The sequence below is a fragment of the Canis aureus genome, chromosome 11 (genome assembly GCF_053574225.1).
Source record: "Canis aureus isolate CA01 chromosome 11, VMU_Caureus_v.1.0, whole genome shotgun sequence".
Taxonomy (NCBI): Eukaryota; Metazoa; Chordata; class Mammalia; order Carnivora; family Canidae; genus Canis; species Canis aureus.
In genome coordinates this window covers 66,958,564-66,982,026 of record NC_135621.1, presented here as the reverse complement: position 1 = coordinate 66,982,026, position 23,463 = coordinate 66,958,564, and the positions used below count along the sequence as shown (strand labels likewise).

The 23,463-nt window shown below is 46.9% G+C and overlaps 1 protein-coding gene, 1 long non-coding RNA gene and 1 pseudogene across 2 annotated transcripts; 1 reads left to right on the top strand and 2 right to left on the bottom strand.

Moving 5' to 3' along the window:
- Window positions 1-4,553: 4,553 nt before the first annotated feature.
- Window positions 4,554-11,866, bottom strand: LGALSL (galectin like). Its single transcript, XM_077915636.1, has 5 exons — window positions 11,738-11,866; window positions 10,962-11,033; window positions 10,726-10,814; window positions 9,892-10,069; window positions 4,554-7,692 (listed from the first exon to the last, which is right to left on the bottom strand). Exons 1-5 carry the CDS (start codon window positions 11,771-11,773, stop codon window positions 7,549-7,551), a joined length of 519 nt encoding a protein of 172 aa, XP_077771762.1. The 5' UTR covers window positions 11,774-11,866; the 3' UTR covers window positions 4,554-7,548.
- On the top strand, window positions 8,945-11,067 carry LOC144324267 (uncharacterized). The gene is made up of 2 exons (XR_013389788.1): window positions 8,945-8,986; window positions 9,772-11,067. It is a non-coding gene; the product is annotated as an uncharacterized LOC144324267 (long non-coding RNA).
- Window positions 11,867-20,393: 8,527 nt separating the features above from the next.
- LOC144324265 (large ribosomal subunit protein eL19 pseudogene) lies at window positions 20,394-20,923 on the bottom strand (annotated as a pseudogene).
- Between the last annotated feature and the right edge of the window lie 2,540 nt (window positions 20,924-23,463).

Sequence of the window (23,463 nt, the reverse complement as noted above, 5' to 3'; positions counted from 1 at the left end):
TTGTTTGTTTGTTTTTGAGGATTTAAAAAATGTAGGATAAATGAATGGTGAATTTGAATCTTAGAGTAACAGAGTACATTCCTCCATGAAGATTCTCATTAAAAGAGAATGTTTTCAGTAGTTCATTATCATTTTGTGCATATCTCCCCTGTTCACTTTTTAATGTAACATGAAAAAATCATTTTATGTTGAACAAAAGATTATTTTTTACTGAATTAGAAGAAACCCATGCTTCTAATATTGGAACGGCTGTAATTATTCAGGGTAGGAAAAAAATCGCTAGTTATATTTCACAAACATCCTTCTAAACATTGCCTAATAGACTGCTAATTTTGGCTAGATTTTAAATAAAGCAGACTTCAATGAAATGATATTAAAAGCATATTCCCAGGATTAGACACAGTCTCCAAGACTAGCACTCTTAATGCTGTTTTACAGTGTTGTAGAGGACTGTTACAGATATTGTCATCATGATTATTATTCTTATCTTTTAAGAAAGGGAGAGAGGCAGAGAGGGGCAGAGAGAGATGGAGAAAGAATCCCAAGCAGGCTCCACACCCAGCTTGGAGCCCGACGCAGGGTTTGGGTCTCACAACCCTGAGATCCTGTCCTGACCTGAAATCAAGAGTCTATCGCTTAACTAACTGAGCCACCCAGGTGCCCTGGAAAATTCTCTTTTTTTAAAAAATTATTTATTTAGTCTTAAGCAGACTCTGCCCCCAAGCAAGGGTTCGGTCTCACAACTCTCAATCGTGACTTGAGCCAAACCAAGAGTAAGGACGCTTAACTGACTTCACCCACCAGGCACCCCTGGAGATTTCTTAATTTGATGACCGTCATGCATAGCCAGTTAGTACTGCAATGTAGATTATTCAATTTACCAATGTATTTCAAAGATTAAGACACTTGTATCCTCCCTTTAAAATAAATAAAATAATGCGCTCCCCCCCCCACCAGTTTACACAAGGAATCCCTGTGTAATCCCTCCCCCCTGAGGCCAGGAGACCCTATTCCCATCTCTCACCGTGACCTCACTGCTTCTCACACTCCTGTTCCCAGACTGGCTGTTCAGGTAAGCTTTGATTATTTGCATCTATCATTTTAGAATTAATGACAGAATGCTGACAGAAAGGGAGGTGCTGGGGTCATTAGTAAACGTTTGTTATCATTCTTACTCATGAAAGCTTGGAAGGACCCCAAAACCTCACATCATCCCCAAGGCCTATGGCCGGCTCGCTGCTTCCCAGGGCCTATTATTGAGGAATCTTCTGGGTTGCCCTAGCAAACAATGATGTCTCCTTCCCTTCTGTGTTTGCTCACCCAGCCACCATCTTTCCCAGGGAGATGGAAGGGTGTATCAAAGCAAGGGAGAGCGTCAGTGGTTCTTTTCTCCCCTTCTCTCTTGGGTGAGTATTGTTTTGGCATCTTGTATACACCCATATTAATTAATTCTGAAGTGTATGGCTTGCAAGGCAGCTCTTTGCCTTCTGCAGGAGACTTTTTTTTTTTTTTTTTTTTTTTTTAGGGGAATAGCATTGTGAAATTAACGTGGTGATTAATAAGCAAAGCAAGCCCGCAGTGTCATGTACCGACTACCAGTGCTTACTTGTGAAAGGAAGAGTCTAAATTCATTTCCAAAAATGCCATGAACAACTCATCTGGGCCATTACCACTTGCCCTCTGCCCTCTTTACAAGTTATAAGCCACTTTGTGTATTTGCCTCAGAGAACAATCGGGCCCCACCCTGGTGATTCTCCAACGATTAACTAATTGAAACGTTTGCCAATAAGGCAGGCAGGCTTCCTCCAGAACCTCAGTCTTTCTCAGAGCATCCGCTGTTTAGGTGTCAAGGTGCTCCTGAGGCCCTAAGACAGCCCAAATAAAGAGAATTTTCATAAAACTTGGTTGAAAGGCACTTTCTTTTACTGCAGTGTCTTATATTTGAGGTAAGGGCCAAGTGAGGCGAGAAGATTGAATCAGGGATAATGACCTGGAGCTGTAGGGTTATGAGAGTTGCATGATTTGTTGGAGGAAAGCAGGATACTCGTGTTGAAATGCATTTCCACAGGAAGATATGCATAGATCAGAATATCAGAACCCCATACAATCCAACAGTTTGATTCGGTGAATGTTTATGGAATTCACCAAGGCAGAGTGCTTAATTTAGGATCCGGGACCGTTGATGACATTCAGGATTTTTTTTTTTTTAATTTAAATTCAGTTAGCCAACACACAGTACCTCAGCAGTTTCAGATGTAGAGTTCAGTTATTTATCAGTTTCAAACAACACCCAGTGCTCACCACATCACGTGCCCTCCTTAATACCCATCACCCAGTTACCCCATCCCCCTACCTGCCTCCCCCCCAGTGACCCTGTTTGCTTCCTACAGCTAAGGGTCCCTCATGGTTTGTCTCCCTCTCTGGTGACTTCCCTTTCAGTTTTTCCCTCCCTTCTTCTATGACTCTGTGCCATTTCTTATATTCCATGTAACCGTAACCATGTAATTATCCTTCTCTGATTGACTCACTTCATTCAGCCTAAAACCCTCTAGTTCCATCCATGTCGATGTAAATGGTAAGATCTCATCCTTTTTGATGGGTGAATAATAATTAGGATGTTTTTTAAAAATACATACTCCTAGGGCCAACTCCAGACCTATTGAAATAATCTCCCAGGGGAGAAGCTGGACTTCTGCCTTTAAGTAGACTTTCTGGGTGAATCTTAATCTTCTTTCTTCTTCTTCTTCTTTCTTCTTCTTCTTCTTCCTTCTTTCTTCTTCTTTCTTCTTCTTTCTTCTTCTTCTTCTTCTTCTTCTTCTTCTTCTTCTTCTTCTTCCTCTTCCTCTTCCTCTTCTTCTTCTTCTTCTTCTTCTTCTCCTTCTCCTTCTTCAAGAAAGAGGGGTAAAGAGAGAGCTGGGTGGGCAGGGAAGGGGGAGAGGGAGAGAATCCTAAGTGAGCTCCATGCCCAGGGTAGAGCCCAAGATGGGGCTTGATCTCACAACCCTGGATTGTGTCCTGAGCCGACATCAAAGGTTGGATGCTCAACTGCCTGAGCCATTTCTGGGTGATTCTTAAGCACACTCAAGTTTAAAGACACCAGAGAACTTTGTCAGTTTTATTCATTGATGTATCCGAGTGCCTAGAACAGCAATTGACACAGCTTAATAAATACCTGTTGAATGAATGAAGGCCTTAAGCGTTTGAGGCACTTGGAGGCTCCAATTATGGTCATCTTCCGTACCATCTAATCCACAATGCTGTCACAGAGCAAGTATAATGTCACACTACACAAGGTATCTTCCTACCTAGGCTGTGGGGCAGGGAAAGCTCTCCCATGCCTGCTCAACAGCATCAGCAAATTGTCTCTGCCTTAAAAGGTGCCTCTATAGGTGCCACCCTGCCTATATTTAACTGCAAAAGCTGTAACAGAGACCAGCCTCCTAACTTCGCATCTGTAAAAAACAAAAATGGGAAGAAAAAGGGAATAAAAACAATTATGACATAAGTAGGACCCCAGACCCAGCATGTGAGTAAGTCTCTCTCCATTCATCTCCCCTAACTGAAGCTAGGCAAACTTCTAAAAGCCATAGTCTTATTTGTAAGCAGAACAGCCAAGGAATCAAGTTTCCTTCCTAATCATTCAAACCACAGGAAAGAGAAGACAGGGGAAATGCAATCTTGCGTTTGTATATACAAAGTGCTAAGACTATATTTAATGATTTATTAAGGAACCACTGCATCTTTAGCAGGTAGGTGGGTAAAGAAATTGGGCCATCTATACAACAGAACATTACTCAGCAATAAAAACTATTGCTACACACACCACATGAATCTCAAATGCATTATGCAAATGGAAAAGAGCTAACCTCAAAAGATTATGTACTATATGATATTCTTTACAGGACACTCAGGAAAAGGCAAGACTATAGGGAGGAGGCAGGGAACAGTGGTTGCCTGATTAGGGTTAGGAGTGGGGGGCAAGTTTAACTACAAAAGGACAGCACAGGGATGCCTGGGTGGCTCAGTGGTTGAGTGTCTGCCTTCGGCCCAGGGCGTGATCCTGGGGTCCGGGGATCAAGTCCCACATCAGGCTCCCTGCATGGAGCCTGCTTCTCCCTCTGCCTGTGTCTCTACCTCTCTCTGTGTGTCTCTCATGAATAAATAAATAAATACATCTTTTAAAGAAAAACAGCAAAAGGACAGCACAAGGGATTTTTTGGGGTGATGGAACCATTCTGTATCCTGACTGTCCACCTGACTGTGGTGGTAATTACAGGAATCTATGCATGTGTTAAAACCCGTGGAACTGTACACCAAACAAAGTTAATTTACTGTATATAAACTGTATTTAAAAAAAAAACCCATTGCACAAACAGCATACACTCATTAGGTCTCTGAGACACTTCTTCCCTGGATCAGTTTATCCAGGTGGGAAACACGAACAACTGGTCTTGGAATATATATGACAGTGAGGGAACACTGCTATACCCTGTGGTTTATACCAAATGCATCAGATCTGGTGCCAAATTCAGCATTTTATCCACTGGAAACCATTTTGTAGAAAATTCCTTTATTATAGTGCAAATAACTTTCAGCAGTGACATAATAATGTAAGAACACATTTAGCAACATTTTACACCACGCAGTAAATAAGAAAGTGTTTCTTTGAAAATATGTCATCATAAGAACGTTATTTCTATATTAATGCCGGAAAATGCGAAGGCTGTTTCTCTCAAGGCAACAGGGCTCCCTCCCTCTTTTTGGATATTTTCTTTTTAATAGAAATGAAGGGATTTGCCATTTTAACAAGTCACTATCATTTCCAAGAGTCATTTTCTTAGGGGGCTCTGAACTGAGGTTGGCAAGATTTGAAATGGGGTATCAGATTTTAAAAAAATAATAACTTTAAGACAATTCTGGGACAGCCCAGAAAGTAGAAGTCACTTCTATTAATTTTTAAGTAGATATATACATTCACTCCAATTTTGATGCAGAAGTGGACAGATTGTCTAAAGCCTGCCTTTCATTCCCCCAGAGCCTGATTGTTATTTATACTCCTTGGTTTTGGTCATATTGCAAAATTAGGGCTCTGGACAGAAATAACTCCTTACATACCCAAACGCTTTCCCGTGAAGCTTAAAATTGCACTTTCCACCCTGAATTCCCACCTTAGACCTCACATGCCAAGGAGAGTCAAGAACACAGTCTCCAGTTAATGATTAACACAGCCCCCCTGCTAATGTGGCTCTACCTGGATCAAACCATCCCATCGGTTAGATTAATTCCAGTGGGCTTACCCAAGAGGTTCTCACCAGCTCCCAAAGAAAGGAAGGGTTAACAGTGTCTCTTTACACTAAGCTGCCTAAGGGCTTGGCGGCTAAGCAGGTAGCTGACGGGTAGACAGAACAGTGTCACTTCCAATCAGCCACAAGCCTAGCTCCTCTGGTTTCTGCTGAATTATGCAGTTGCATGGGGATGGACAGCCACTCAGAGGAAACCTCCCCATGGGGGTCTTCCACCAAACCCCTACAAATATAGTTCAGGGTGCCCTTGAAGTGTCTGCACGAACACTCCTCAAAATCTAGTGGCTTTCTAAGTCACGAGAAGTTAATCCCAGGCTTGAAAATACCTGAAGCCACAGAACAGCCCTCTTGGCTGAATATGGCTGATTAAGTCAGCTAGTACATAAAGCTTTTCAAGGCTCAGCCCGTCTTGTTGGATAAAGTATCTCCTTATGTAACACAATTGAACTGTGCTAAGTACTTCCAAAGTTGAGAAGAACCCAAATATATCACCGATAAAAAAATTCACAATTTTCGTTTGCTTTTTCTTAGACTTTGGTACTGAAACACTGTCTACATTCTCGACACGTGAAAATGACGTGGCCACTTCCGTGCCTCTGCATGTTGTGTAAAAAAACTTAAAAGCAAAGCAGGACGAGGACATGTCATAACATGATGCAGTATGCTGTACAAACAAAACCTAAATTATATATAAATACACCCCCACCCCAGCACCCCTCTGTCCCCTCCCTACTACCTGACCAAAGCAATGCCAAGGGTCCTTCTCTCCAGGGCCAGTGCAGTTTGTGGAGTCCAGCACCCAGGACTCCAGCCATCCCTTGTCGCTGGAAGGTGACATTCACAGGACTGCAGGCTCCTCCTGGAGATGCCCTGCTGTGGGATCAGCTCCACAAGCACAGGGAAACAAACTCTTACAGCTTAATTTGACATTCACACTACTGGCTGGGCTCAAGAGATGTGGAGTTCTGGGAGTTAACCTTCCAGATAAACTAACTGGATCATTTCCTAATCTGCATCTCCCCCTTATCCTAATGTCTCAGCACAGCTAACACAGTAGGAAGCATCCTCTTCTCTGAAGCTCCAAAGGCATTGCTTAGGGATATTGGTGAGGGTCACATAATAAAACTAATACAATGAGCTAACAGCTTAAGTTGATATAAATTATTTCCAAGTAAGTTATTTGGGGCCATTTGCTTCTGCTTTACACTGCATTCCAGAGTCATTTTCATAGCATACTTTGAAAAGTTTATGTAATAGTTATTTTAAAAATTGTCTATGCAATCACCTCTTACATGTTTTCAATTAGCTTAATAACAACTTAATGAGCTGTCATAAAGACCTAGGGAAAAGTAATTAGTCTTAAGGAAGCCAATACTGTGCCAATTCACAGGAAGGAGAAAAAGTGATATCAATAGAATTTATGTAATCGTCAATTACCTGAAAAGCAGTTTTATCGAACGGTTGCAAAGTTTTCCCAAAAGCACTTACAGCAATTTGTATCAAGAGATCCTAAGTTTAGGGGTACGGAAGATACAATTCTTTTATGATTATAATATGTAATTTTCCCCTTCGGACCCAAGATATCTGTACATTCAAAAGTTCATAGCTTGCTGTTTTTGAGACATTAATCATTCTCTAATACATACACTGAGTATAAATAAATAACTACGAGAAAGCTTTAAAAATCTGAATTAACGTTATGCTGTGCAAAAACAAAAACAAAAAGAACGAGAAAAAAACCAAAAGAACAAAACCAACCAAATCTTGAACAGCCTACATTCTATGTAAATACCCTGACTAAAATGTTGGTTGTGCTACACACTCCCACTTCAGTGCAGAAACGAGTTGATTTCGGTGTACCGTCTTTGTTGGTGGTGGTGTTTTAAGTCTTTAGCACTTTTGTTTCTAAGTATCACCTTGCTTTGAAAGGATGAATAACTTGCTACCAAATCACAAATGATCACAAATCCATGTCAGTTTAGTCTGAATAAAATCCAGCATAAATGTATTACTTTGTTCTGGAAATAATGGCTCGGTGTCTTTGTTCTGACAGCTTCCTAAGGGCAAACCACAGTTTGAGGTTGTCATTTTGGGTTTAAACTGCACAGAAGGAAGAGACAGTGAAGCTTGCCTTTTGTTTTTTTCTTTTTCAGTGTCCAGATCTTGCTAGGACACTCCTTCCAGACCAACAGTCCGAGAGTTGTGGCACCTGATCCTATTTGAAATAGAGGTGGTTCAGACAGTATCAGCCAAGCTTAGTGATCTGGAGGTCCCCATTTATCTTTATGGTGTCGATTGCAGATAACGTTTGAATGCGGTGGTAAAAATCAAAAAGTTGGTGTCCATCCACAAACACTCTGAAACGGGGGTGCTCACAAAGAATTTCCACCTGGAAGAAACAAAATCATAATCTCATTTCACAATTTCCATGAACCCTGCTTGGGGAAAACAAACCAACAATACTTTGTTTTAGAGAAAGGCAACATCTTCAGGGGCTCTCAAACACGGGAGTCATACGGAAGGCCGGTTGCGACACAGACGGCTGGACCCCACCCCCCAAATTTTCGATTTAGTAGGTCTACGGCAAGATCTAAGAATCCGCATTTCCATCAGGTTCCAACATGTTGCTGATGCTGCTGGAATGAGGAACACACTTTGTGAACCCGTGCTCTACACTCTTCAACATCCTTTGAAGAATTTATTTGTTCATGCTTGAACACTTCTCCCTTCTCAGTGTACTCTGGAAAGTGATGTGAAGCAGCATAGATTTGGTTATATGGCATTTAGGGTCATCCCCTGAACCATTTGGTGCCACCCTCAGAGGAGACCCTCACAAACGTAAACTAGCACCCACTTGGTGGCATGTAATAACAGTCTAGGCAGTCAAACATGGTAAACACTGAAGCAGAGAAAAGGTTACACAGTAATTACCACTGGCGCAAGGACGTATAATTAACAAGGCTTTGTTAGGCCAAACAGAAATGCTGATTCCATAGGGTAAAAGCTTTTTCTTCCTCTTTTCCTTAAATAATTCAGCATATATATTTTTTTAATTTTTTAAAAAGATTTTATTTATTCATAAGAGAGAGAGAGAGAGAGCACGCGTGGCAGAGACACAGGCAGAGGGAGAAGCAGGCTCCATGCAGGGAGCCTGATGCGGGACTCGATCCCGGGTCTCCAGGATCATGCCCTGTACTGAAGGCAGGTGTTAAACCACTGAGCCACCCAGGGATCCCCAATTCACCATAGATTTTAATCATTGGTTTTGTGCTATGTATTTATTAAAAGCATTGGTGGCCACCATGTAAGAAGAGCTTCATATGCGGTATTAGTCATATTTAATTCGTATTATTACTAAAATTATATCACCAAGAAGGGCTAATTTCATTTCAATTTGGTTGTTGGGGAGCATTATATTCCTCTCGGAAGACGGAAGCTCTGGTTACTCATACTCATGAGCGACGCATTAAGATTCATCATTAAGAAACTGTCACAGTCAAAAATAAATAAATAAAAGAAAGAAAGAAACTGTCAGAGTCAAGAGGAGCCTAAGGGGCCATTACTATTCTAGAGAAGGGGGAGGGGACTATGACGAGACTATGAAAAGACTATGACGAGAAGGGCAGCAATCTCAATTCTATCACTGACATCAAAGTCATGGATTCTTATTCCCCCACCAGATGGTAAGATGAGAAGAAAAATGATTACTTCTTTGTAAGGCCCCCGTAAATTTCTAGATGAAGAGCAACAACGGGTTAAGGGTCGCTGTGCTTTATTAGACGCATATGCGACATGGAGCTTTTAACTGAGCTGTGATCATTGTGACATATGTTAACAAGGTGTAATACAGGCTTCATCGCCAGGCCCAACATTTCAGTAAATCCGTTCCTAACACATTACCCACATTATTTGCATCTCTTACTCGGCATTTGTCCTTCACAGAGAAAGATGCTACTAATATTGATCGGTTGGATAGGAAGTTTGGCTTATGCTTCCTGCCCACTAGATGGTGGAGAGCCAAGTTATACCCATCCAGGCCCCAGGGAAGGAATTTGTTAGCCACACAGCCTGTGACAGTAAAACAGACCGAGGTTACTTAACCCAGAGGGAGAAACAAGGACCAGACCTCATTGGCAGAAGTAACAAGAGAAAATGAAAAGATTATTACTGTTATTCTTTAAAAAAGTCACAACTCATAAGGTTTAGAACTCCTTAAAGGTTGAAAAAAAGTGGGGAAAATTCTAGCACTTGTTATTATTTATTAATCAGTTGGGATATTTTGGGACAGGTACAGATTATGTGCCTGGTACTAGGTTGAGTACTACATGGAAAAGTATTTATTCTTAACAATCTGGACACGGGTTTATTATTTAACTGTATTGGCTAAACAGAGCCAAGAGCTACTATGACCTTAGTTTCTATCAGCAAACAGGACTCTTTTGATCTTGTTTCTTTTTTTCACCATCAGGTGACAAATTTCCTAGACATGCAAAAATTCTGGCTGCTTAAAGCTTTCTTGGCAATCGCAGGAGGAACAGAGCATCATCACCCTGCCAGCGGTTAGAGTTGAAGCACTCGAGGTACTTACCCTGAATGGCTGGTCTGGGATGAATGGAAAGTAAGGGATTGCAGACTGTTCTTCACCTCTTTCGCCAGATATACAAGAATTTCTGAGTAACTGCCGGTCTGTGAACACAGCTTTGAGTTCAATGGCCACATCGGCGGGAGGGTCTTCTGAGTCACCGCAGGTCAGGCTGATCGCGAAGCTGAAAAGAAAATCATCTCATTTATTCTGAGTCCACTATCAGCAACCCAGGCTCCCAGAGTTCCTCCTCCTTCTTGGGGTTTGTCTGCTTTGAATGGGCCACTATTCTTTACACAGCAGATTAGACTATGCATGGAGAAAGAGGATTACAATCAAGCCGGGGATTTTAATACCTAAAGGAGGCTCTGGTAACAACTTTGGTGGAGTTGAACATGGCTAACATTAGGGATTTCAGAAAGCCAAAACCACCGACACACGTGTGTCTTAACCCATTTCAGAATTCTCAAAAAACAGCCCCAGAAATTGACCAGGGGAGATAATATCTTGTAATGTTTGCTTGTCATTTGTACTGATAGATCTCGCTCCAAGCACCATGTTTAAAAACCCTTAAGAAAAAATTGTTTGGCCTCTCTAAGGGTCAAAGAGAAAATGATGTGGGCCTATATTTATCATCTCTGATATAAATAGCTGTCTGGAGAAATGATGGCTGGGATTCATACACATTCTTTTCATGGGAACATGGTACTTTCTTGGCACTTCCAACTAGCAACACTGGCCACAGGGACAGGAGGAGGAGGAGCAATAAGCCACAACAAGAGTGGGCAGGGCCTTGTAACTGCCAGATAATAAGCCTTGGGGTGACAAGGACCATCTTACCTCTCTGGGTTGAGGTCTACGATGCCCATCACCAACACCTTCTTGCCCGGTCTCATGCCACCTTTAATGTGCCCACAAAATGGAACTATCTGCAAAGGATGACAGGAGACACAGGACGTTTACAGCCTGTCCGGCAAGAGCCAAGTCCTCAGATCCCCAGGACCTGACCCGCTAGAAAATGCAATTAGAAAGGAAAAGCGGGCAGGCGGAGAAGAGCACAGAACTCAATCACTTACCAGTCGTGGGAAGTACACGTCGGCTTGAACTGGAGAGCCCAAGGAGTTGTTTAAATGCCCATCATCCAGTTTCTAAAAATAGAAGCACACAGATTGGCTTTCCAAAGGCTCTAGTTGTTGTTTTTTTTTGGGGGGGGGGTGGGGGGTGTCGGGAGGAGCAGGGGAGGGAGTGGAGCAGCACCTATACGAATCCGGCTGAATCCAGCAGCCCGCACAGGGCACAGGCAGCGTCTGCAGAAGCCGCCACCTCCCAGCCCCGGGACGAACCCCGTCCTGTCCCCCGAGGCCGGTGGCCGAGCTTCTGCAGCTCCCCAGCCCTGCGGATCTAGACCAAGCTCCAGGTGGAGGCGCGCCGGGCGGGGGGCGGGGGGGGGAGGCCAGGCCCCTCCTCGACAGCAGACGCGCCCAGGCCCGGCCTGCAGGACGCCGCGGGGGTGCCGGGCCGCGCTCAACTTCCTCGGGGCCCCCCACCCCCGGCCCCAGCCGCTCCCCGCGGGGAATCCCCGGGACGCCGGCCGCGGGGCGCGCGCCCCGGGCACACTCACTCGCACTCGCGCACACGCACACGTGCCCCGGGCACACACCTGGCCGCCGGCCCGCCCCCCGCCCCCCGCGCTCCCTCCGCTGCACCCCGGGCGCCCCGCCTGCAGCCCCCCGCCCCCCGCCCCCCGCCAACAGGTCCCCGGCGCCTTCCCACGCGGGGGCGCGGGGCTGGGCCTCGGCCTCTCGGGCACGGCCGGGCGGCGGGGCCCCGCTGCACCCTGCCCCGCGCTCACCCCCGCCGCATCGCTGTCGGCCACCGATCCCGCCATCTTCCTGCACCGCGGCGCCCGGGGGTGCGCGGCTGGCGGCGGCGGCGGCGGCGGGGACGTGGGACGCGGCGCGCGGGCGGGATCCCGGGGCGGTGCTGCGCCGCGCGGGGGCGCGGGTCCGAGGCTGGCGGGGCGCGCACACACACGGGGGCGCGCGCGCACGCCTGGGGCCCGGCGCCGGCCGGCGGGCAGGGAGGGCCGGGGGAGGGGAGCGGGGGTGCGGGGGTGCAGGGGAGGTGCAGGGGAGGTGCAGGGGGGTGCAGGGAGGTGCAGGGGTGCAGGGGAGGTGCAGGGGGGTGCAGGGGAGGTGCAGGGGGTGCAGGGGAGGTGCAGGGGGGTGCAGGGGGTGCAGGGGAGGTGCAGGGGGTGCAGGGGAGGTGCAGGGGGGCGCGCCCGCCGGGTCGCAGGTGGCCGCCGCTGCCCGGGCCCGGCTCCGAGTCGCGGCCGCTTCCTTCCTCGGGTGCTGCTGTCGCCTCCCGAGGGGGGAAGGTGGCGCGGGCCGCGTCGCGCTGGCCCAGGGCGGCATTTAAAGGGAACAGGGCGGGGACCCGGCCGGGCCGCCGCGGCTCGCTCGGCCCGCCCTGCCCCTCGGCCGCCGGGAGGTGGCGGCGGGCGGGGGGGAGGGGCGGGCCCGGCCGTCGGGGGTGCGGCGGGGCGGGGGCCCGGGGCTGCGGGGTGGCAGGTGCCGTGACCCCTTCGCCCCCCGCCGCCGGCCCCTGGGGGGGGGGGCTGCCGGAGCGCCCGGTGCCTTTCAGAAGAAGTCCAGCCCGGCGGAGGAGAAGATCCTTTGGGCCTTCTAGGCGGAAAGCTAATGACAGGACTCCAGGCTTGTGGAAATAAATATTTGGCCCGAAAGCAGGAGGCTGAGAGGACTCGTGGTAGGGACTTTTTCAAATGCCAGGGGGCTAGGGGGCCTGGCCCTGTCCCCCGAGTGGAACTGCCCAAGCGCATCCCTAGCGCTGCCCCCAGCCCCTGACACCTGCTGGGTGTGAGGTCATTAATTTCTCGCTGGAAAACTCTTTGTATGGTTTGCGGAGTAATTCCTCGGGTACACCCCTTTTATTCCGAGGCACGAATTCCTCTTTGGCCTTTCCGCACTAGGATGATTACGTAACTTCTCAGATAAAGCTGTATCAACATACCCTCTATTAAGTGACATCTTGGCTTAAACATTCCATTGTGTGAATCACCAGGGTGTTTTACACTAATAAGCAGGGAGCATGTGTGGCGGTCCCAGAGGAGCCCTCGGAGGCTCCCTTCCAGCCAGTGCTGCGGCCTGTGTGGCCTGGAACATCACTGCGGCTTTTGTGTCTTTTGCCCTCCCTTTATGGACCAGAGCTAATCTGGTCATCTCAGTCCAGGAGGGATGATTACCTGCACACGTCTGTATGCACACGCCCGCTCCTTTGTGTGCTCTGAATTAGAGACCCAAGTGCAACACAGTTGTGGTTCACAGTTTTGATCTTGTTTATGCATCTTAGCTCAAAATCACACACCTTGGTGGTTGTTTAAAATAGTAGGCAGTTATAGGAAACTATTGACATTTTGAAAGCACATTGGGATATATCTCAGTTTCTGAGAGTCTCTGGTATGGGGGAAAAAACCATCGAAGTAATTTTTCGTCATTAGGTAAGCGTGGCACAATTACATCTCGGTGGTTAAAGAAACTGTGCCCTGGGTTCAAATCCTGACTCTACAATTTACTAGCTGAGTGATCTTGGACAAGTTTCTAAGCTTCTCTGTGCCTTAATTTCTTCATCTGTGAACCAGAGATGACAGTGATGAGGATAGTGGCGTCTTTGTGGGAAGATTAAGTAAATTGGTTCTTTTTTTTTTTAAGATTTTATTTATTTATTCATGAGAGACACAGAGAGAGAGGGAGGCAGACACAGGCAGAGGGAGAAACAGGCTCCATGCAAGGAGCCCGATGCAGGACTCGATCCCAGGACCCCAGGATCAGGTCCCAAGCCAAAGGCAGACATTCAACTGCTGAGCCACCCAGGTGTCCCAAGTCAATGGGTTCTTGTACCTTCCTTAGAATAGTATCTGGCACATAGTAGCTTTACTCTGCAAAAATACTCAGTGCCTGCCATGTACCAGGCACTGAAGATTCAGCAGGGATTTTTTTTTTTTTTTTTTTTTGTCCATCTTCTAGTGAGGAAAGGCAGTCAGTAAACAAATAAATATATGTCAGATAGTAAAAATGTTAGAAACAATAGGGAAGAAAGTGAGGTGGGCAAGACATAGGACGTGAAGTGGTGTTATTTACAGAGGGGTCGTCAGGGAAGCCACTTCTAGTAAAGTAGGTTTGAGAAGACCCCCGGGAAAGGGAGGGAGGGAGGAAGTGTTTTGGAAGAAGAGGTTTCTGGTGGAGGGAACTGCAAGGGAAAGATCTCATGTGAAGTATGTGAAGAGTGTTGGGTGCTTTGACAGAAAAGAAAAATAATTAGGCCACACAGACCATGGGAGGATGACCTGCTTTTACTTGAGAGAGGTGGGAAGACGTTGGAAGTTTCTGAGTAAAAGAGGGACATTTGTAGATGCATCTCTTGTAGATGCCTCCTTCTGGCTGGAGTGGCCTTTGTGGGGAGGGTAGTGCCCAGGAGGGAGGGTAGAGGCAGGACTCGGGCACCAGGCCGGCAGGACGTAAAGGCAGCTGAGACACAGTGAAGTGATAAAGATGTGAAAAGCCACAGGCCTTTGGTAAGTCCCAGCTGTTATCATTAGGCAGCTTGGAGAATTCCTATCGACTTCTGAGCCTATTTCCTCACCTGCAAAATTAAGGGTTTGGGGTTCATTCGTCATTCCTCCTTAGCTCTTAGAAAGTTCTTCTGGTTCCTGAAAAGCTGAATAAATACCATCCGAATTTGGATGAGATTCCAGAGTAAGTGCTGCTGAATGAAAGCAATCTTGGGTTGAATCTTGGCTTGATAAGTGATTTTATAGGGTAAAGAATAATCCTTTGATTTGTTTTGTAAGTGGAGTTGGAGCTATTTGGATTGCTTGAGATGTGTTTCTTACATTTTGGGAATTTAAAGAATAGGAAGGTACTGAACCATCTTAGAATACTTGTAACATGAAAAATTGCCTTTTATTCCAAAAATGCTTGATTTATTCTCAGTCTACAGGATGACTCATTTTAAATATGAAGAGGAAGGAGAAAACCTAAATGAATTTTTTATTACGATCAAAGCTGAGCAGAGTCAAACTACTTTTTACAGGGAAAAGCTACTAGCAAATTAATGAATTAGAGAGCATTAATTTATTGTTATTTTTAGTTGTGTAAGTGAAGGATAGGCAGACAGCCCTGCGCTTGGATTTCAGGCATTTGTGTCTAAAACAACTTTAACCAAGACTGTGACCCTTTTATGAGACGCAGCAGTGAAATTTCAAGATGACCTGCATCCCTACTGGAAACCGCTAAAAAGCCTGAAGAAGAGGGGAAGGCAGTCAAACAGATGGTTAACATCAAAAAAGAAGTATAAACAGGCCTTTGAAGATAGATTTTGCTAAATGATCTTTCCAGATGAAACCAGTAGATCGCTTGCTTCCTTTTTTCCTTCCCGTTTAATGTCTTTTATTCACATGTGTACGTGGGGCATTTCTAATATTGGGAGGAGACTACAGCATTGATGTCAACTCAACAACTCTTTTATGGGTATTGTTTTGTTCTATGATACCATGGATCAAAGAGAGATATTTGAAAAGGCCCAAGTCTTGTCTTCGAGGAGCTTACAGCCCGCTCTGGGAGCCGATGGAAGAAAGGCGCAGTTGGTAAGATAACAAAGGCCTCGGACCTACAGCCTCAGCACCCGGGGGGAGGCTCACGCTCACCTGGAGGATTGAGGCAGCTTTCTGGAGGGGATGGCAAATTTCTGACCAAATGTGTAAAGCGGCTCCCACGGTCCCACAAAAGCACGTCCTTAAATAGGCATGTCGCAGCTCCATTTATGGCCCGAGCTCTAACTCCTCTCTTCCCTCTGCTCGGGCAACTACCGACCCCTGTCTCTGGAGGCTGCGTTGTGTCTCCTGCCCTGGTACAGGTGCACACGTGCCTCCTTCCCCTGCACTGGGCCTGCCCCGTAGGCGTTCTGGGGGCCCCGGTGCCCTAAGGCCTGACTTTGACCACTCGCCTGCGTGTGCACTTACACCCTGACTGGAGCAGGGTTTCCTAACCTCAGCACTGTCGACATTTTAGGCTGAGAAATTCTTCGTTGGGGGGGCGGGCGTGCTGTGCATTGTTGGATGTGGAGCACGAGATGCCAGTGGTGCCACCCCCTACTCCAAGCTGTGATGACCAGAGACGTCCTGACGTTGACAGATGCACCCCATGGGGTGCGGGTGGGGAGTGCAAAGTTGCCCCCGGTTCAGAACCTGTCATCTAAAAGGGGCTTTCAGATTTCCATTATTCATATTTTTATACACGATATGAAATTTATCCAATCCAATCTAGAGTAGAAACTTGCACGCCAGGAACACCTTCCTTTGGACTTGGCAAGTCATCGCCTCCTGACACTACTAAGAGCGCTTGGCGAGTGGTTCTCCAAAGAAGGCCTGCGATGGGGGAGGCCCTCTGAGAGCCCCTGGAGATGCCACTCCCAGCTCCAAATGTCTCGGTAATATTGGGAAATTTGCATTCTGTTTTTATTATATTGCCGTGTCTATTTTTGATCTAAACCTAATGTGCTCCCTATACCCTTAAACACAGTAAAATTGGAGCATCCCAAACGTTTACCTTGTTTTATCCCATGGCTTCATGCCCTCCCCACCCCAGGGCCCAAAGGGTGGTTGCAGCCTATTTTGAGGAATAAGACACTGCACAGCTTTATAGGAGCACCAGGCTTTCAACTCTCTGAACTCGTTTTTATCAGGCCAGTCTCTGCTCATGATAAATATGCACATAAGGGGAAAAACATACAAAGTCAGCGTTCTTTTGTTTACCTAGTTAGGTAGGAGGGCAAACGTTTATCAAGCTATTTTTCTCTATTTAAATACATGGTTAAAGTTCTTAATTATTGGAGGAACTGTGGTCGCCGTTATCAAATAATTATTTTAGACACGCGCACATTGGTGTTGCCCCAAAGTAATTAGGGGACAGCCATAAAACTTGGCAGTTGATGGCAGCTCCTAACATTTCATTATTTTCGGTTTATTTATGAGGAAACCTAGAACCAGCCTCCTGCTCGTGTTTTAATTACTCAGCATGGGAAGGATTGATTTCCGAAAACCTCCCCGCTGCAGAAGGTAATGATGAGCCCATTGCCCTGAGGAGCTCAGGGCCTCAGAGGTAGGCAGCCTCCCCCCTGGGGATGTCACTGCGGCCCTTTAGTGTGTCCCAGAGTCCCTGGAGTGTATCCTGTCCTGAGAGCTCACGTGGAAGCATTCTACGGAGGAAAACAGAACACTGCTTCCAGCGTTTGGACCTGGCAGCCTCAATGAAAGGTAATTTAAAACAATTTTTTTTAATTTATTCATGAGAGACACAGAGAGAAAGAGAGGCAGAGACACAGGCAGAGGGAGAAGCAGGCTCCATGCAGGGAGCCCGACGTGGGACTCGATCCCGGGACCCCAGGATCACACCCTGAGCCAGAGGCAGCGCTAAATCCCTGAGCCACCCAGGGGTCCCCAATGAGAGGTCTTTTAAGCTGCTTCTTTCCAAGCATGGCATTGGGCGTGTCCTGAGATCCCGGGGTGGCTCCTGCGCCTTCTCCCAGCCTCACCTTTGGGCCCTTCCAGGAGGCCGATCTGGTGTGAGCCAGTCTTTTCTTTTTCCAACAAAGAATGGGACAGGCCCCGGGCCTCAGTCACTCTCCTCATCATGTCTCACATTTCTGTTTTCTTCCTTTCTTTTTTTTTTAATTTATTTTTTATTGGTGTTCAAACTTGCCAACATATAGAATAACACCCAGTGCTCATCCCATCAAGTGCCCCCCTCAGTGCCTGTCACCCCACCCCCGCCCACCTCCCCTTCTACCACCCCTTGTTTATTTCCCAGAGTTAGGGGTCGCTCATGTCCTGTCTCCCTCACTGATATTTTCACTCATTTTCTCTCCTTTCCCTTTATTCCCTTTCACTAATTTTTATATTCCCCAAATGAATGAGACCATATAATGTTTGTCCTTCTCCGATTGACTTACTTCACTCAGCATCATACCCTCCAGTTCCCTCCACGTCGAAGCGAATGGTGGGTATTTGTAGTTTCTAATGGCTGAGGAATATTCCAGTGTATACACAGACCACAGCTTCTTTATCCATCATCTTTCGATGGACACCGAGGCTCCTTCCAGAGTTTGGCTATTGTGGACATTGCTGCTGTAAACATCGGGGTGCAGGTGTCCCGGCGTTTCCCTACATCTGTATCTTTGGGGTAAATCCCCAGCAGTGCAATTGCTGGGTCGTAGGGCAGGTCTATGTTTAACTCTTTGAGGAACCTCCACACGGTTTTCCAGAGTGGCTGCACCAGGTCACATTTCTGTTCTCCTTCGCTGGTTGCCCTCCCTCTTAGGGCCTCTGCGATCTCACTTTCCTGTTGTCAGCTGCCATAAAGGGCCTCTCCTCTTTGCGGTTTCATGGGAACACAGTGGCTCGGCCGGTGGGGGAGAGCGAGGGTCCGAGTCCGCAGTCTCTGGGAGAGGCCACCCGGTGGGGAGGGAGCCTCAGGAGGCCTCCTGCCCGTGGTCATTCAGTTTTTAGAGGAGATGTGTTTGGGTAACGCAGACTTCTGGGTTTCTTAGAAGGTCAACTGCACGGAGTAGGGGGTCGACACAGCACAGCACCAGCCAGGGGAGAAATTTCAACTTGGTGTCCAAACTTGACCGACCCAAGAGATTCAGAGAAAACTGACTACATTTATCTATTCATTCTCTATTATTTACTTATTATTCTTTATCAAGCTAGGCTACATTTTGGTGGTCATTATGATGATTTTTGACTTTCAAAAAAAAAAAAAAAGAAGAAGAAAAACAACGATACACATGCTTGTGCTTACCATACTCAGCCTCATCTTTTGTGTCTTTCTCAGAAGTATCTCTGGTCTCCTCAGACTGTAGATTCCTCCCCTGTACGTTCGTTGCCTCTTCCATCTGAAAATATTCAGAATGGGTCTAAGAGCTCCCTGCCAACCTGGCAATATAGCCCAGGAAATATAAATAAAAGGTTTTGAATCCAGAGGCTGGTTACATTCCACTTCCAATCAGCTAACACATTTTCTATCTAAATTTAGATTATCTGCTCCATGTTTATTTTCGGTCCGAATTGTTCCAATGATTAATTTATCTCACAGAAAAAGATTAAATGAAGAGTTGAAGGAATGTTTTAAGTGGCAGAAGTTCACGTTGGTCGTCTACACTGATGAAACTCATCACATTTCGTTCATTCACAACCTTGTCCTGGGTTGGCTCGGTGTTGCTCCTACACCTAAGAATTACTTGGAACTCTGTAAATTCAGCAGGCTTGGACTAGGCATGACTTTTCAAGATTGCTGGTGTCTGCATGCTTGTGTGTGCGTGAAGGTTGGGTTGAATGGGGAGGGAGGGAAGTTTTCAACTTTTCTTAAAAACCAATCCTCAGGCAGCCCAGGTGGCTCCTTGGTTTAGTGCTGCCTTCAGTCCAGGGCGTGATCCTGGAGTCCCAGGATCGAGTCCCGCGTTGGGCTCCCTGCATGGAGCCTGCTTCTCCCTCTGCCTGTGTCTCTGCCTCTGTCTCTCTCTTGCTGTCTCTGTGTCTCTCATAAATAAATAAATAAAATCTTAAAAAAAAAAAAAGCCAATCCTCGTTTTAATTACCAGGAATCAACACAAATAAGTTGGGGAGAGGAAACAAAGGAGCTGCCTGTGCTTTGTCAAAACTCATGCTTTAAAAAAAAGTTGGATGTTTTTGTTTTGTTTTGTTTTGTTTTGCTTTTGAAATGAATGAGGCAGAGACACAAGTATTAAATTTGTATCTTTTAGGGGCACCTGGGGGGCTCAGTGGTTAAGCGTCTGCCTTTGGCTCAGGGCATGACCCTGGGGTCCTGGGATTGAGTCCCACATCAGGCTCCCTGCAGGGAGCCTGCTTTACCCTCTGCTTGTGTCTCTGCACCTCTCTCTGTGTCTCTCATTAATAAATAAATAAAATCTTAAAAAAAATTGATATCCTTTGAAGCTTTCTCTGTTAACCAGTGTTCTCTGTAACACTAATCCGGAATCTGCCCTCACACAAGCAGATTCCTGGCCAGTTGTGTCCACCTCACACATCGGTTGTATGGCCACTTCATGATGCAAAATAGCTCATTTCCCTGGTCACCCCAGCTTCTCCCCTGGACAGGTCAGCCCACTTCCTTCCTGGCCTTTCGGGTTCCTCCCTACTCCTCCTGGGCTCTCCTGGGCAGGTACTTCCTCCACTTGTCTTCAATGATAGGTTCTCTGCCTGAAAGAAAATTAAGAACAAACACATCCTGTTTACATCCAGTCCTTCCTTGGAAGCAGAAGTCCCTGTCTTTCAGGAGGCCAGGACTCACCCTATTCTCTCTCTCTCTCTCTCTCTCTCTCTTTCTCTCTCGGGCAGATAAAGGTTTGTTTTATCCAATAGCTGATCTGTGTTACTGCTGAGGCCACTGGGTACAGACCAAAGAGAGGGAGTTTTATTTCTTGCTTTCTTCCTCCTTGGACGGTCTCGATGATTTCCTCCTTCTTGGCCTGGAGCCGCTCTTCACAGCCCTTGTGTGCTTCCTCAGTCTTAGATCTGCGGGCCTCGGCCTGGGCAGCCAGAAGCTTCTGGGGCACCTTGTCTGCCTTCAGCTTGTAGTTGTGTTCCACAAGAATCCACTTGTTTTTGAACACATAACCCTTTGCTTTCCGGTATAGGCTGTGACACATGTGGAGGGCAACCTTTGGCGCAGAATTCTCATCTTCCTCATCCAGGTTACCTTCTCTGGCATCCTGGATTAGCAGTACCTGTTCCCTTACCAGCACCCTTCTGGCGGGCCAAGGTGTGGGCATCTAGCTTGGGAATGGACCATCACCAGCTTCCAGAAGGTCAGCCCATCTTTGATTAGTTTCTGGATCTACTGATGGGAGTTGGGGTTGGTGATTTCATTGGTCTCATTGGGGTCGACCAGACCTTCTTTTGGCAGAGGACGCTGGAGGCAAGCCTCTTCTAAAGCCTGAGCATACATGGCTGTAGCCACCGAAGGAAAGCCATCCTTTTTAATTTTAATTAATCACTGTTGACAGACTGATGCCCTAGTCAGGACAGGCCAAAAACTGAGGATCATCCCATTTCAAGCCAAAGTGATAGAGCTAACAATTATTCTGCAGAAGTTACAACCAAGGATTGGCTCTAGGTGATGTTTACAGACAAGCCAATGCCAGGTGATATGCTATAAATGGAAATAAGGAATGGGCTTCGTGAGGACAGGTGATGGGCGCAGTGTCTGAGTCTAGGCAGGTCTAGTGACGGTTTTCATCTAGAGCGTTGTTCGTTCTCAGCGGCCTCCTAGTGGGACATAAAATAGTAGCTGGTTAACCGAAAAGCCCTCTGAAATAATTACACAATGCCAAAATAGAGCATCACCCAGGAATCCAGGAGAAGCCATATCTTTTAGTAAATTGTAGCTCAGCTCCCTTCTTTAATGTTGAGCTGGCATTTAGTCAGGATGGTCTTTTAAAAAATAAGTTGTATCACATCAACCCTCCTTAAGATCACTTGGTGGGTTCTCAAGGTATTTAGAATGAAAGCTAATCCCTTTGGTGGCTTTTAAGGCCTACAGGATCTGGACTTATGTCTCCAACCTCACCTGGTGGGGCCACACGCTCCCCTGCTCCACTGATCTTTGGCCAAAACTGGCCCTCCTGGGGTTCTCCCAATGGCCAAGTGCACTTATTCCTCAGAGTCTTTTCATTTGCTGTTCCCCCCTGCCCGGAATGTGCTTCCCTGAAGCACTTTTCTGATTTGTCTCCTTAAATTCTTAAGTGTCACCTCCCATGAGAGGCCTTCCCTAATTTAGGCCCTGGCCAGGGCTCTTTGGCGTATCCTCATCTCCACGGGATTTAACCTCCATCTTTAATTGTCTTGTTTAGGAGTTGGTGTGGCCTTTCCACGGCAGAGGGTAAGGGCCTTGAGAGCAGGGTGTTTTCTTTCTTCTTCATGAAGTGAAACTGGGCACAACCACAGATCCATAGATGAAATATCCCTTCAGAGCTGTCGAGGACTCCAGGGGCCCAAGGCCAGAGTCCGCTCGCCTCCCTCCTGAGAACAAGCCGCAATGACGACACCGAGATGTCCTTCCCTCCCCTGAGAAGTCTTGATTCTAGAAGCCATATGAGTGATACTTAAATTCATTTAGCCACGAGGAAACTTGTTGAACCTAAATTTAAAAATGTCGGAAAATACCCTTGTGAGCACTAGAAAATTGAGTCGGTCAGATCAGGCACAGAAGAGCAGTGAAAAAAAACTCCTAAAGCATACGGTAGTTACTGCTAGTGGTTTTGTTTCCTCATCCCGACTGGGGAGACTCTCAGGCTCTTTAAAGTAACCTGATAGCGACCACTAATTATAACCTCTTCCCTAAGAGGGATGAGGCGCGAAGGTGTTGCCTTTCCAGATTCCTCACTGGCTTTTATTTAACAAGCCCTTGCCGGGTGCTCACTGTGCTCCGGGGACTCCTCCACGTACCGACAAATGCCATCTCAGGTTATGGTCTCTGGAAGCAATAGCTGAGACAGAGTCTGGGGTGTGAGTCGCTTATTAGCAATTAACACCTTGGAAGAGAAGAGGAGAAAGCAGGACGATGTCAAACTGCAAAGGCAGGCTCAACAGAAGCTCGGCCAACCCGGCAGGGAGCTTGGGGCCAGGGCTATTGGCCTGCGTCAGATGGAATGGCCTGCCTCTACACCCCCGCCTCCCTTCCTCACCAAACCTGGGCTCCCCCAGGAAGGGCAGGGCCTCGGGCAAGTCTCTGCACCGGCCCAGCAAGTTCTCCCTTGAAGGGGGATCTGGGCAGTGCATCTCTGTGTCTGTTCGAACATGAACTCATTTCACCCTCGGGCAACCCTAGGAGGTAGGTCCTTTAGTTATTCCCATCTTACAGAGGAGGAAACTGAGGCATGGAGAAATTAGCTTGCCCAGTGAGGTAGCAGAGCTGAGATCTGACCCAGGCAGTGTGGCTCCAGGGTCAGAGCTCTTAGCTACTCAGCTCTGCTGTCTGAGCTGTTACTCCAGAGAAGGTTGAAGAGAGCTTAAAAATAGTAACAGTAGCAATATTGCTAGTTATTAGTTCTTTCTAAGGTCCCGTGAGCCTGCCTCTGTGTGTGTGTGTATGTGTGTGCACGCGCACGCTTGCCTGATACCAGAGAATCTATTAAGAACAACATCAAAAGAATGATAATTTTGGGTTGCCTACTACATTTGAATATTAAATCTTGCCTGTAAAAATCTAAGCATCCCGACTAGATGCCGAGGGGCAATGACTGGGCTTGAGGTCCAGAACAAGATGCCGCGTGCCAAGCTTCTTGTGTTGGCCTGCGAGAAGGAAGGGCGCTTTGGAGTTTAGGGCGAGAGGGTGAGTAGGTAGGAGAAAGGCACTACAGTGCAGGGCGAGGCCAGCGCTGGGCCCTGCCAGTCACAGGAGTGAGGAGTTGGCTAAAAGCACCCCAAGGAAAAGCAGGTGCCCCGTGGGAAGAGGGTAAAGGAAGGAGAGTGAGGTTCAGCAG